Consider the following 14287-nt stretch of genomic DNA (forward strand, 5'->3'; position numbering starts at 1 on the left):
CTCTGCTGGTCCTTCACACCTGGAGACAATCCTCAGTGTGTGTGTGTATGTCGCTGCAGCTCTGTGGACGAGCTGCAGCGACACACACATTCGACTCTAAGCAAAGTATGAAACAGCGTGAAAATTAGTGTGTGTTTGTGTGTGTCATGTCTACAGGTAGAGATGTGTGTGTGTGTGTGTGTGTGTCACTGCCTGGGGAGTTGTGATTCCTCTGTGTTCGTAATGCAGATACTTAATACAGTTTGTCTCCATTACACACAATCTCTCACACACACACACACACACACACACACACACACACACACACACACACACACACACACACACACACACACACACACACACACACACACACACACACACACACACACACACACAATGGCATCAACCTGACGGTACAGTCTATGTAATATATCCCAACAGATGTCTCTTATTTACTTAATCTGCAGAAATGTTTTGGATTTTGCATGATTTGCTTCTACCTGGTTTTTACAGAAATCCAAACCTCTGATTTGTTTCTGCAGGTGGTGAATAGAGTTGTTCATGCATGCTGCAAAGCCTTCTGCATGATAATGGAAATGAAAACGTGCACGGTCTGTGTACTGAAGCCTCTGCCGCCACCTCCTGGCCTCATTCTGCATTACAGCAACATCACTGATGTTCTTGAAAATATTAGAAATATTTTACCCTTCTGGTCAGTACTTTCCAGCCAGAAACACAACAATAGCAATACCATGACAATTATAATTTGTATTATTATTTGTGTGTATTTATATTTCTTGTAAACCTTTTAATTGATACATATTTTTTATATATATTTACATAAATGACAACGTTTTTTTCAATAATAAAAAAGTGTCTTCAAAAGTATTAAGAAATACATGACAGAACATTTAATACAAAAAAGGAACTTTGAAGTAAAACATCATTTTAAAATAAGATTTAAAGACTCAAATCAGGTGTGGCATAAATGTGTTGAAGTTCAAATCTACAATATTCCTTTGGTTCTCCCATAATTAGGTTTGTAAGCACAAACACATGCTGTGATCGAGCTCAAGAAAACCTGACAGACATGATATTAAAGATACTTTAATTTCTGAGAGACAGAATAAGACAAATAAAATCGTACATCCAGGAAACATAATCCACCTGTACGTTCAGCTTGATTTTGTTGGATGTGGCGGTGACTCCTGATTAGTGACAGCTAACAATTATGAGCCGCAATTAAATCACTCGTATATTTCTTTAAATTGTTTCATCAACAGAAAATGTGTATTACAATTAAATACTGACAAGATTACAAGAGTTGTTAGTTGTTTGACATGAAGCCAGATCCATCCTTTTTACCGTTAAGGTAATGAATTTAGGTTTGAGAGACACGTATACAATATTTACATTCAGGCGAATCGACGCAACCAGAAATAAAGACGTCCTCTTGGATTTCAGACTCAAATGTCTGCCATTTCACAAGGCTAATGATTCCAACCTGAACACTACGGGAGCAGCGAGGTTAGTCTATCACCACGTCTATGTCTACAGGCTTCAGCTCTTGGACAAACACAATGTCATTGTCATCGTTAAGGCCTACCTTGATGAATTCCTCTTTGGGCTCTTTTTTGCAGACGAACTGCGAAGACTCAGTGATTTCAACAGGCAGCTCGATAGCTTTGTTCAGATAGTCTCCCTTCCGGCCATGTTTACCCGCTATAGCAATGACCTGGGAGGCGAGGGACCAGGCGAACTCTACTTTCCGATGGTTCTGCGAGCTCAGGTCGAAGTTGTACTCCAGAATCTCGTACAGAGCGGGGACGTACCGGTTGCAGTTTTGTCTCACATACTGGTGCATCTCAAAGAGGACTCCCCTCGTCAGCGTTTGCAACTCAAGTTTTGTTTTGGGTCCTTGTTTCGATCGGATGTTCAGGTCTAACCCTATTTCTTCACATATGCGATAGCTGAAGACCTTTTTCTCAAAACCTCCATTTAAATCCTCCTTTTCTTGCTTCACATCTTCTGGTTCCGGACCCTCCAGTTCGTCGGAAGCTGGTAGTTCTGGTTCTGGCTCTGCAGGGGCATTCAACGGGACGAGGGCGTTTAACCAGGTTAATATCCTCTGTGATGTCATTTTCCATCTCAAGCTTTTCTGTGTGCTGTTCCATCTCTGGATCGCCTGCACCGCTGTGGTTTCTCCACTTTGCAGATCCAGATCAAAGTTGTGCTCCAGAATGTCGTAGACCATCCTGTGGGGCGAGCTAGACAACTCTCTGACAAAACCAAAGATTTCAATCACGGCTCCGTTGGTCAGGGACGTCAAATCCATCTTCCGGCCTGCTGGACGTTCGTCTGTCGACCAAAGATTGAGGCCTATGTGTTTACAGAATGGATATGGATCCATATCTTCCACCTGGTTCGGATCCGAGCTAGTCTCCTGCAGTGTCTCAACTTCCTGTCCAGTTTGAAAATCGCTGGTCATATCAACCCTGTTGTAAACTTCCAGGACCTGAAAGGGACTGTTTAGAAACTCAGTCTTCTGCCCGTCCGGGTGGTTCTGCAGGAACTTCTCTTTAGTCATCAGATAACTTACAAAGTTGCGCTCATGCAAACTATCTTGGAGGACCAGGTTAAAGTTCTTGTCCAAAACGTCCATTATGAAACAGCGTAAACTCTTCGACATTTTTGTACAGAATCTATAAACCTCCCACAACGTGTAGTTGGTTAATAGTCGTAGATCCAGGCTCTGCTTGTGACCCGAGCACACGTTAAAGTCTAAACCTATCTCTCTGGAGCGGGCGAACATGTCGTTTACTCTGCTAGACTTCAGGATTTGTTTAGAGCGATCAGTCCTCCTCAACCACAGCTTTTGTTTGTGTGTTTTAACTTTTATGTCCTCATTTTTTCCTTCAATATACAGATCTGGCCAAATAGGGGTTGAAGTCAGAGGCTTCACTTGAGAGACAAAAGCTTCCTCTTCCTCCTGCTTTACATCCAGAGACAAACCTGCTTCTGATGAACAACCATCAGACACCATTTTCTCTGATGCTGCCTCCGACTCCAACGGCATTTCCGTATCACAGAAAACCCGGCACAGGTCACCCGACAAATCCTGACAAATCTCAGCGTTACTATCACCAAGTCTGAGTGTTTCTCTTCGCTTACCTAACACAAACTCTTCCAAGGTATGGTAATCTGTGGCTTTTCGCTTTCTGCGCTTTGGCTTCAATGGCTTGGTCTGGATCACAAAAGTCTCCTTTCGGAAAGCCTCCTTGTCCTCGGTTGTTTGGCAGGCGTTCTTCCTCTCCAACAGCCAGGGTAAATGCAAACGGAAGAGCCTTCTATCCAACTCCGGGCCGAAGTTTTGCTTAATCAAGTCGTGAACTATCCTGGTGTGATTTCCGCAAAGAACTTGGGAAAAGTTGAGCAGTTCAAGCATCATGCGGTTGGTTAGTAGAATTGGGACGAGTTTCTCTTGGGGCCCGTCTTCTGGTCGTACAAACAGAGACACGCCGAGCTCTATACAGTTAGGGCAATATACACCTTTGACTCCAAGTCCTCCCAGTGTATTCATCATTGAAGTGCCATCACTAATCTTTGTCTTCTGAAGTTCTGTAGAGTCCCTGCTGCGATCAGTAAGTACCGAAATATCAACCATTCGGTTTCTTTTAGGGAAGTAGCATCCTGGCTGCTCAGTTGCAGTGGTCTCCAGTATGGAGCTTATTTCTGGTAGCAGGAATTCCTCTTTCCATCTATGACTTTTCTTCGTGAATAGATCCTTTACCAATTTTATTCTATTGTGAGCGCGCCTCGCATACTCGTAGCACTGCCAGTCATTGTCCAAATCCACGCCGAGGATAAAGTTGAAGTCCATTAATTCAAACAAGAAATACATCTCGGAGTGTGTCACAGTTTTGGCAAAGTCGCAAATCTCCAGCATCACGCTGTTCGTGAGCAGACCCAGATCCAACTTTTCCTTCCTTTCCAAAGCCGCGTTGAAGTCCAAACCAACCTTAACTGATTCTGGGAATGGGACAGCGCTTTTCTGCAGACGAACCCCGTGGTGGATGCGGCGCTGCCAGATGTAGTCATCGATGTTCTCCATGCTGACATCCAAATCCCAAAAATTTCAATCCTCTTTTTGTTTCCTCAACAATATCCGGAGAACTTGGGTCTTTGCAGAGGAAGACAGGAGACTTCTTCTGCGTTTCAGAGCATCGTCTGCTGCGCTGCTCAGCCTGTGAGACAGAAAACAGAGTTTGAGTTAACAGAGACTTTGTATTCAAACTAAAAATGTACCTCTTACTATTCTAGTTCTACATTTAAAGAACATGAAAAATGATTTAGACATATTATGCTTCTGTTGTAGAATCACTAGACGTTACATATGGACTGAAAGAGAGACTAGAAAATGTGTAATGAAATAAATGAATCACTTAATTGATCCTTACTTACGTTTGAACCATTATTGTCCTATCATCCATGTATTTCGTCACCAGATAAACACAATACTATATTTAACCTGCTTTGTCATCTGTTGAAGTGTTGATTAAGGAAGAGGGGGTTTAAATATTCACATAAATACAAACAATATCTTGTTTGTATTTATTTCATTGGAGTACTGTCAGTCCTGCACAACCCTCCGAATACTTTGCACATTTGTACTTAAAGCTACCTTTAATATCCGCACAGCTTTCCAGTTTTCCATTTCAGAATAATATCTCTGATATGTTTTATAATGATTGATCATTAAAGTGTCTCAGAGCTGGTAAAGGTGCAGCTAGTTTGAATGGCTTTGTATACTGCAGGGTAGCTGCTGGATTTACTGCAGGTGAATATATATATATATATTTTTTTTTTGGTATAATATTTAGTTGTAATAATTGTTTAATTTATTTGTCCTTTTTCTTACAATTTATCATCTTTAACTGTCATCATATACACCATGGCACCTTCCTCCTGTGTAAACCTACACAGAGTTCATTTATTCAAGAACAGTGCTAAAGTACAATTTTGAGATATTTCACTCAAGTATTTCAATGTTATGCTAATGTGTACTTTTACTCCACTACATTTATTTAATACCTTTAGTCACTTTACAGATCTGGATTAATGATGGTGAATATAATCTCCCTTAAATCAGACTGTAGTTCACCTGCAGTAAATCCAGCAGCTACCCTGCAGTATACAAAGCCATTCAAACTAGCTGCACCTTTACCAGCTCTGAGAACACTTTAATGATCAATCATTATAAAACATATCAGAGATATTATTCTGAAATGGACCAATCAGACAATGACTACTTTTACTGTCGCTACTTTAAGTACATTTAGAGGAGAGTACTTTCTACTTTCACTGGAGGAACATTTAGAATACTTTTACTGTGACAGAGTATTCCTACACTCTGGTACTTCTACTTTACTCAAGTACAAGACCTGAGTACTTCTACTTTACTCAAGTACAAGATCTGAGTACTTCTACTTTACTCAAGTACAAGATCTGAGTACTTCTACTTTACTCAAGTACAAGATCTGAGTACTTCTACTTTACTCAAGTACAAGATCTGAGTACTTCTACTTTACTCAAGTACAGATCTGAGTACTTCTACTTTACTCAAGTACAAGACCTGAGTACTTCTACTTTACTCAAGTACAAGACCTGAGTACTTCTACTTTACTCAAGTACAAGATCTGAGTACTTCTACTTTACTCAAGTACAAGATCTGAGTACTTCTACTTTACTCAAGTACAATACCTGAGTACTTCTACTTTACTCAAGTACAAGATCTGAGTACTTATACTTTACTCAAGTACAAGATCTGAGTACTTATACTTTACTCAAGTACAAGAGTACTTCTGCCACCTCTGCTAATTGGCAATTTCTGATTTACATGTGACGGTTTTTACCCGATGTAACTTGAACGCACCAACATGGCTGCTCGGTGCAGACGGTGGAAACACTTCTTCTCCAGTAAAGTATGAAACCCCCGCAGCTGAAATCATATATCCTAGGCTCCGCATGAACAGTATGCTAATACAGTTAGACATCGTGTTATAATTTGAAAAGCGTGCTCCATAACGTAAGCATCCCGTTAAAGCACAGTTAAGGTTAGAACAGCAGCATTTACAAACCGAGAGGCTGAACAACAGGACTTACCGAGCACCGGAGCACCGGGGGATCAGCCGGAACACAAAGTCTCCGGTTGTTCGGTTTTTAGGGACTGAAATCCTGACGAGTCTCTGCAGCACCGTGAAACCCCACCTTAAAAGGACGCTTTCAGGGACGCGTCGGACATTTCACTTTTACAGTCATTTCATTGTAACTACCGCTAAAACAGCGGAGTGGAGGGATAAGTACTCACTTCTGGTACTTCAGTAAAAGTAGAAGTACTCAGACCTTGTACTTGAGTAGAAGTACTCAGATCGTGTACTTGAGTAAAAGTAGAAGAACTCAGATCTTGTTCTCTTCTTCCACCTGGGCACAGCACTAACAGCTGGGAAACTTCTTTGAGCCTGTAGCCATCAGAACCAAGGGGTTCACCATGAGACCCCCTGACAGTAACCAGACTGCACACCAAGGGGTTCACCATGAGACCCCCTGACAGTAACCGGACTGCACACCAAGGGGTTCACCATGAGACCCCCTGACAGTAACCAGACTGCACACCAAGGGGTTCACCATGAGACCCCCTGACAGTAACCAGACTGCACACCAAGGGGTTCACCATGAGACCCCCTGACAGTAACTGGACTGCACACCAAGCTGCTCTCTGCACAATCACTCTGACTGCACTTTCTCTCCGTACACATACATGTATATTTTTAACAAAAACGGACTCCAAATGTTCACATGTTGACATCATTTGTTTTGCTCTCTGCTCTAACCGTTTGTTTTAAAACCATTATCAGTTTATCATTTCTAAATCTTTGTGTGAATCTGTTCTGTTTGTTCTTATCTCGATCTGTTGCTGCATAAACGCTTACATTTCCCCACGGGGTTAATAAACGTACATCTTATCTTATTTTGAGGGTGGGGGGGTTAATGCTTTCAAACAGATTATTAAATTATTATTAGATCTGTGTTTCTATCTTACACATTTCTTTCAGGCTATATGTTTTTATTTTATTGTGTCAGTATGGTTTATCTCTTAAAATATTCCTTCAGTACTGTGCTATCTATAAGCAGAATGTTGAATGCATTGGAGATCTTACACAAGCTAAATGAACAACTTTTGATTCAACAGTTTGTTTTTATTGTGGTTATAATGCTTCTTTTCTTCTGTTCCCCAATAACTGAAGGTGTTAACATGTCAGGGGTGATGGTAATTGGTTCCTTGTTTGCATGCTTTTTAAGACATGTGAAATGCTGCAGTGGCTCAGAATCCCTGTTTTATTTCCCTGCATGTTACCATGCAACACATTTGAGTGACAGATGGTGTGCCTGCTATATATTGATTGGTCTGTGTTTTACCTGTTTCCAATCACTTACAAACATTATATATTTCTTTTTAAATAGATAGCCATTCACAGCGTAATACAGCATGGTATCCTCAGCGTGGACCAGTTAATTACTGTGCAGTATAAACTTTTTACTTTACAGGACGAAGCCAACTGCTACAGCTGGTGTTTCCGGACCTGCCGAGCCGATGATACCACTGTGATTGTTGCACCGCCTATTATGTTTGTATAACTCTTAATCTTTAATGAACCGTAGGCTACAGTGAATTATTTTAATGCACAGATTAGATTATGTTTTAGTTTTGGTTAATATACAGTAACAGGAATATATCACAGTCCTTTAATTTGGATTTGTCACATTTTATTTTCAGGTTTATGGATTTGTTTTCCTGTTGTGTTTAAGCATTAGAATCCTTATTACAACACATTTTATTAAAATAGATTAAAAGCATTCTCTGGATCCACAGGAATCATATTTATGTTAACCCTCTTTGAATGAGCTGTTCAGAGTTTTGTTGAAATATCATTTGTAAAGTGCCACCAAAAGGCACTTTATAAAGAAGTTCCAACCTTAGTGAAATTTCAACACGTGTTTCTTTAGTGTTATTTCTCAAGCACTTTTAACGATCAAAAACACACCAAAACAAAAACATGTAACATGTTTAGATTACAGTCTTCTGGTAAATATGTCCTGCTTTATTTTAAATAAGTCGCATACAGTTTAAGCGAGTTCTACGGAAGCTCCCTTCTGATTGGACGATCGTAGATACGCTCACTGATGGCCAATCAGAGAGCAGCTGGTGGATATAAAAGGCGGCTGTGGCCAGCAGTCAGTCATTCTTGTTGTAAACCGGAAAAAGCGAACATGTCTGGAAGAGGAAAGACCGGAGGAAAGGCCAGAGCTAAGGCTAAGACCCGCTCCTCCCGAGCCGGGCTCCAGTTCCCCGTCGGCCGTGTCCACAGGCATTTGAGGAAGGGTAACTACGCCCAGCGTGTCGGTGCCGGAGCCCCGGTGTACCTGGCCGCTGTGCTGGAGTACCTGACCGCTGAGATCCTGGAGCTGGCTGGAAACGCCGCCCGGGACAACAAGAAGACCAGGATCATCCCCCGCCACCTGCAGCTCGCCGTCCGCAACGACGAGGAGCTCAACAAGCTGCTGGGAGGAGTGACCATAGCTCAGGGAGGCGTGCTGCCCAACATCCAGGCTGTGCTGCTGCCCAAGAAGACCGAGAAGGCCGCCAAGAAGTGAACACCCTGAACCCGCTTCAACCACCCCGACAACGGCTCTTTTAAGAGCCCCCCACCTCCCTCCAGAGAGCCGACTCCTTTTTCTAAGCCGTTAATCGCCTACCTTTCCATCTCCTCTTTAGAACCATTCACTTTATTTCCACAGCAGATGTACAATATCTAATGAAATGAGGATACATGTAGTGACTCGTTTGTTCTAATCACACACTCTGTAAATGTGATTACTATTTAACTGCAAATATAATGCTTAATAGACCGATACAAAAGGGCCTTCATAGTTTCCACTCCGCCAACAGAAGCTTCCTGATGGTTCTGATGGTGGATAAACGTTAGACTGGTTTAGAAGTTAATATTAGACAATGATCTATGTTATTGTCCTAGGTGTTTGTGTATATGTACGTACATGCGTGTCTTTGGTGCATTAGCAGTGCTGAATAGTTTCTTAAAAATACTTCATATTATCCTCATATTGTTTATGGTCGTGCCATCAAATCAAATTCCTTGTATGTGCAAACACCTTCAATTTCGATTCTGACATATACTATGTTTATATTTATTTCATCTTATATATGTTAAAATTAACAATTAACACCAACAATATCAAACAATGAGAATGCTATATTATATATCTTTATATAAATACATTATAAATGTATTAGCATCAAATTATACTTGAAGTACCACAATACTTAGTTACGGCCCACCTCTGAAAAACGGTGGTGCTCTATCACGTCCGCGGACTCGCTATAAATACTGTTGCTGGTCGGCTCTCCGACTCATTCGTTTCTAACAATCTAATACAAGATGTCTGGAAGAGGTAAAGGAGGAAAGGGGCTCGGTAAAGGAGGCGCTAAGCGTCACCGGAAGGTACTCCGCGATAACATCCAGGGCATCACCAAGCCCGCCATCCGCCGGCTGGCTCGCCGCGGCGGAGTGAAGCGTATCTCCGGCCTGATCTACGAGGAGACCCGCGGGGTGCTGAAGGTGTTCCTGGAGAACGTGATCCGTGACGCCGTCACCTACACCGAGCACGCCAAGAGGAAGACGGTGACCGCCATGGATGTGGTGTACGCTCTGAAGAGGCAGGGCCGCACCCTGTACGGCTTCGGAGGATAGAGCACACCCGCTGACCGAACACACAACGGCTCTTTTCAGAGCCACCCAGCTCACTAACAGAGAAGCTTCCCTAGATACTGTAATTAATGATGGTGGATCAAAAGTATTAACAATACTCTGAACACGTAGTGTATAAACCACAGTAGATATTAAACACATGACCTGGTTCATTATAGTGTGTACTTCATTATGCAAGTGCTCATCATATGTGATGAAGGGATTCACTATTGTTGGGGTTACTGATTCTTCATATCAGACATCCTAAATTAAAACTTCAAAATAAATGAATTCATTAATGTACTTATCCTAAACCCTGGAAGTGTTTGCAGCATGAGTGTGAATGATGGAGACATACCATAATGTAGTGGATAGTATTTTTCTGAAAGTAAAACACTGAGGGATGAGATAAGGATGCGTTCAAAGCCCTGCAGTAACAATAACTGAACAACAATCTGAACTTAAAGTCTGTCAGTGTTTTCTTTAATGAACCTGTAAAGGGAAAGCCAATGATTTGTTGTTCCGTGACTTATTTGTTGTAAATATCTCTTCACACTTCTGCTGGTTATGCTACAACATGCTTTGAGGCTGTAACTGCTTTTGCATCATTTTGGATTTCTTAACTTTAATGTTTATGAGGAAATATTCAACAATGCCTCTGCTATACTGTGAAAGACCAAGTTCACATGACACATTAAAGGTCTCTCGTTAGGGAAACACATGAACAGGTTTGGAAACATTAGATAGGTTAAGGTGGATCTATATTGATCCCTGTGGGGAAATGCAGGATTGAAAGCAGCAACAGGACGTACAGATTACACCAAGGTACAAAATAAGAGAAACAACATTAAAAATAGAATTATTCAGTAACAGTTGAAACAAGATATCACTGTTAAACATTGAAGTGCTGAATGAACATGATGTTATACTCTTTTATTTGGTTTAATTTATAGGTTGTTGTATGTTATTATGTGTTAGTTGTGACATCCCCTTTAAATGAATATATTAAATGTTAATATTCTTATTGCATATTGTTGCAGTGATGAGAATAGATATAGATTCAAAGTTTCAAGATTAGTGATTTTTAATACCAAACAGATTGAATGAAACATCAAGGGAAACTATTTTTCCAACATTATTATACATTAGAATATATAACAGTGTTATAAGGACATTTTCAAACGTAGAAAAAAAAGAGCAACAGTCTGGCGCATGCTCAGTGGTGATCACAAACAACAGCCAATCAGAGGCGAGCAACCGCACACTCTGATTTGCATCAGGCGAACATAAAGAGGCGTCCAGTGGAAGACAGAGGCATTCTTTCGGTTTAACCCATAGGAAGACATCATGCCTGAGCCCAGCGTCAAAGCGCCCAAGAAGGGCTCCAAGAAAGCCGTGTCAAAAGCCACCAAGACCGGCAAGAAGAGGAGAAAGCACAGGAAGGAGAGCTACGCCATCTACGTGTACAAAGTGATGAAGCAGGTCCACCCCGACACCGGCATCTCCTCCAAGGCCATGGGCATCATGAACTGCTTCGTGAGCGACATCTTCGAGCGCATCGCCGGGGAGGCCTCCCGTCTGGCTCACTACAACAAGCGCTCCACCATCACCTCCAGGGAGATCCAGACCGCCGTCCGCCTGCTGCTGCCCGGAGAGCTGGCCAAGCACGCCGTGTCCGAGGGCACCAAGGCTGTGACAAAGTACACCAGCTCCAAGTAAACCCGACAAACCCACAAACACAACGGCTCTTTTAAGAGCCACCCAACCTATCCAGAGAGCTGCCTTCCTGTTATTCAGTCTGTTACTGTTTCTACAACGAGACAAATACACACATCAGCTGGGCCTTGTGCTTCACATGTACACTAACATCAGAGTAAGCCTCTAAATCATTTGGATATTTTTTTTCCCAAAAAACTAAAATATTGCATTCTTGATCTTTACATTTGGTAGTGGACTAAAGCCTTTGAAAAAACACATTTTCCCACCTCAGGCATAGAAGCCCAGTGATTGGGGATTTCCATAGTTTTGAGTTGAACCGTCAGACCGCTTGGACTCTGGCTATGATTCAAAAAGATATTCAAGTTAAATTTTGTTGAACCTCAATAATTGGATGTCCCTTGTAAGAATGATTACATACAGTTCACATTAGTGTACCATTTAATACATGTCAAAAGTTAAACCCTGTTACATAAATGTGCCGCGGTTGGAGTTCTTGAAGTAGCCATAAGTCCTTGTTGATATAGCACCACATCAAATTGAAGAACATCATCAAATTGTAATATTTAGCAAAAATATTGTTCATCTTTTCCTAAACAATAGTTTGCTATGTTGAAATGTTGAGGTTGACCATCTGAATCTGACAATAAAAAATGAAATGTAGGTAAGGAGAGATGGACAGCTTTGCCACCTTTTCTTCCAAAATACTTTAGTGATGTCATTCCCAAATGCAGATCTCACATTGACTGATCCATTATTTAAACAGGGGGGTTAATGGTATGGCGTGAGGGGGGTGAAACGAACTGGGGGACGTGTGTCAATATCGCATTTTCATGGAGAATTCAGGTATTTTTTCATATGTTGTGGTTTCAGTTAAAGTAGACAAGCATCTGATTATATAAGCAGCAACTTCTTTGGTTTAATATTCAATGAATATGTAACGATGCTTCGTGAGGACATGTATCTGTTGCCTGCTACAAAGACAGCCAATTCTTTTTTTAAAAGTATATATATATTTAGTTTTACATTGTAAATCAAAACACCCTGTTCCATTAATTCATTGCTTTAAAATACATGTTGTGCTTTACTTTCATTTAACATCTTTGAAGTTAGCTTGGGGGACTCAAAGGGCCCCCAATTCAGAGAATCACCCTTCTAATTCCTGGTGTATATTTCCACCTTGACTCTAAATATACTATCTATTACACACTAGCAACATAATAATAATAACAGTAAACCCCGGCCTGTAACAAAGTTAAATGGGTAAATCCTTCTGAAATGGGATAACAACGTCATCTACTGTAGGCCTGATCAGAGGTGACGACGAGACGGCCTACAGGGAGGAGGTACAGCACCTGGCCACGCGGAGTGCTGACAACAACCTGGCTTTCAACACCAAGAAGACCAAGGAGATCATCGTGGATATCAGGCGGGACAGGAGCCATGCACACACCCCGGAAATCACTCCAACGGGTAGTGAAAACTGCCCAACGGATCATCAGCACCCAGTTACCCACCATTAATAACATTTACCTCAACGCTGTCCGGGAAAATCCAAAAACATCATCAAGGATACCTCCCACCTCCTCCCGTACTTCCAGGCACAGGAAGTGCTTCTTCCCCGAGGCTGTGACTCTGCTGAACTCCTCTCCGTCACTCAGTAGCATCATTGCACTCACCTGCACTGTACTTTATGGACATCTAACTTGCACTATTTTATAACTATACATACTTTTTCATAATATTTGCACATTCAGTGCTCCCTGTAATGTCAGTATTTATAATATACACCTTATATTTATTTAGATATATAGCACATTTTGCACTTCTGGTTGGATACTGTGTAATCATACTCATACATTAGATCATGAATGACAATATTAACTGCTAAGATCATCCATTGCATTTATGTCCTTCTGAAATATTTTGTTCCTTTGTGTTTACTTATTCATGTATTTATGTGTGTATGTGTTATGGTGTATTTTAACGTGGTGTTATATGTTATTCATGCATTGTTAAAACTATTTAAAATAACGTTTCCTCTGTGGAGGTGTGGTTTACATTGTCCAATAGTAAAGCAGCTACAGAGCACGTGTCCCCCCGGCCTGCACCAATCAGCGCTGGCCCTGCTCCGGCAGCTCTTCATAAAGCCGCTGCTCTCAGACAGACAGCACTCCTTCTCTCTGAACCCTGAGAAACTACAATGGCCAGAACCAAGCAGACCGCCCGTAAATCCACCGGAGGAAAGGCTCCCAGGAAGCAGCTGGCCACCAAGGCTGCCCGTAAAAGCGCCCCGGCCACCGGCGGCGTGAAGAAGCCTCACCGTTACAGGCCCGGTACCGTGGCTCTGAGGGAGATCCGCCGCTACCAGAAGTCCACCGAGCTGCTGATCCGCAAGCTGCCCTTCCAGCGCCTGGTGAGGGAGATCGCTCAGGACTTCAAGACCGACCTGCGCTTCCAGAGCTCCGCCGTCATGGCTCTGCAGGAGTCCAGCGAGGCCTACCTGGTCGGCCTGTTCGAGGACACCAACCTGTGCGCCATCCACGCCAAGAGGGTCACCATCATGCCCAAAGACATCCAGCTGGCCCGCCGGATCCGCGGTGAGAGGGCTTAGACTACACCACCGAAACACAACGGCTCTTTTAAGAGCCACCCACAGCTTCTTAAAGAGTAACATCCTCTATCATTTCAGTCGGTACTAATATTGTACGGAGTAATACAGGTTCCTGTTTCTCCTGACTCCATTGTGATTTATTACCATGAAT

General features: G+C 42.1%; 3 protein-coding genes and 1 pseudogene across 3 annotated transcripts; 3 read left to right on the plus strand and 1 right to left on the minus strand.

The window, feature by feature from the left end:
- Positions 1-1073: 1073 nt before the first annotated feature.
- On the minus strand, positions 1074-6244 carry LOC134872384 (uncharacterized). The gene is made up of 2 exons (XM_063895669.1): positions 6145-6244; positions 1074-4226 (listed from the first exon to the last, which is right to left on the minus strand). Exon 2 carries the CDS (start codon positions 4091-4093, stop codon positions 1511-1513), a length of 2583 nt encoding a protein of 860 aa, XP_063751739.1. The 5' UTR covers positions 4094-4226; positions 6145-6244; the 3' UTR covers positions 1074-1510.
- A 2057-nt stretch (positions 6245-8301) lies between these two features.
- Positions 8302-8979, plus strand: LOC134872393 (histone H2A-like). Its single transcript, XM_063895674.1, has one exon. It carries the CDS (start codon positions 8311-8313, stop codon positions 8692-8694), a length of 384 nt encoding a protein of 127 aa, XP_063751744.1. The 5' UTR covers positions 8302-8310; the 3' UTR covers positions 8695-8979.
- Positions 8980-9407: 428 nt separating this feature from the next.
- On the plus strand, positions 9408-14136 carry LOC134872390 (histone H3-like; annotated as a pseudogene).
- Positions 11145-11544, plus strand: LOC134872395 (histone H2B 1/2-like). The gene has a single exon (XM_063895676.1). The coding sequence runs from the start codon at positions 11154-11156 to the stop codon at positions 11523-11525; it is 372 nt and encodes a 123-aa protein (XP_063751746.1). The 5' UTR covers positions 11145-11153; the 3' UTR covers positions 11526-11544.
- Positions 14137-14287: the final 151 nt, after the last annotated feature.

This window comes from Eleginops maclovinus, chromosome 11 (assembly GCF_036324505.1).
Source record: "Eleginops maclovinus isolate JMC-PN-2008 ecotype Puerto Natales chromosome 11, JC_Emac_rtc_rv5, whole genome shotgun sequence".
NCBI lineage: Eukaryota > Metazoa > Chordata > Actinopteri > Perciformes > Eleginopidae > Eleginops > Eleginops maclovinus.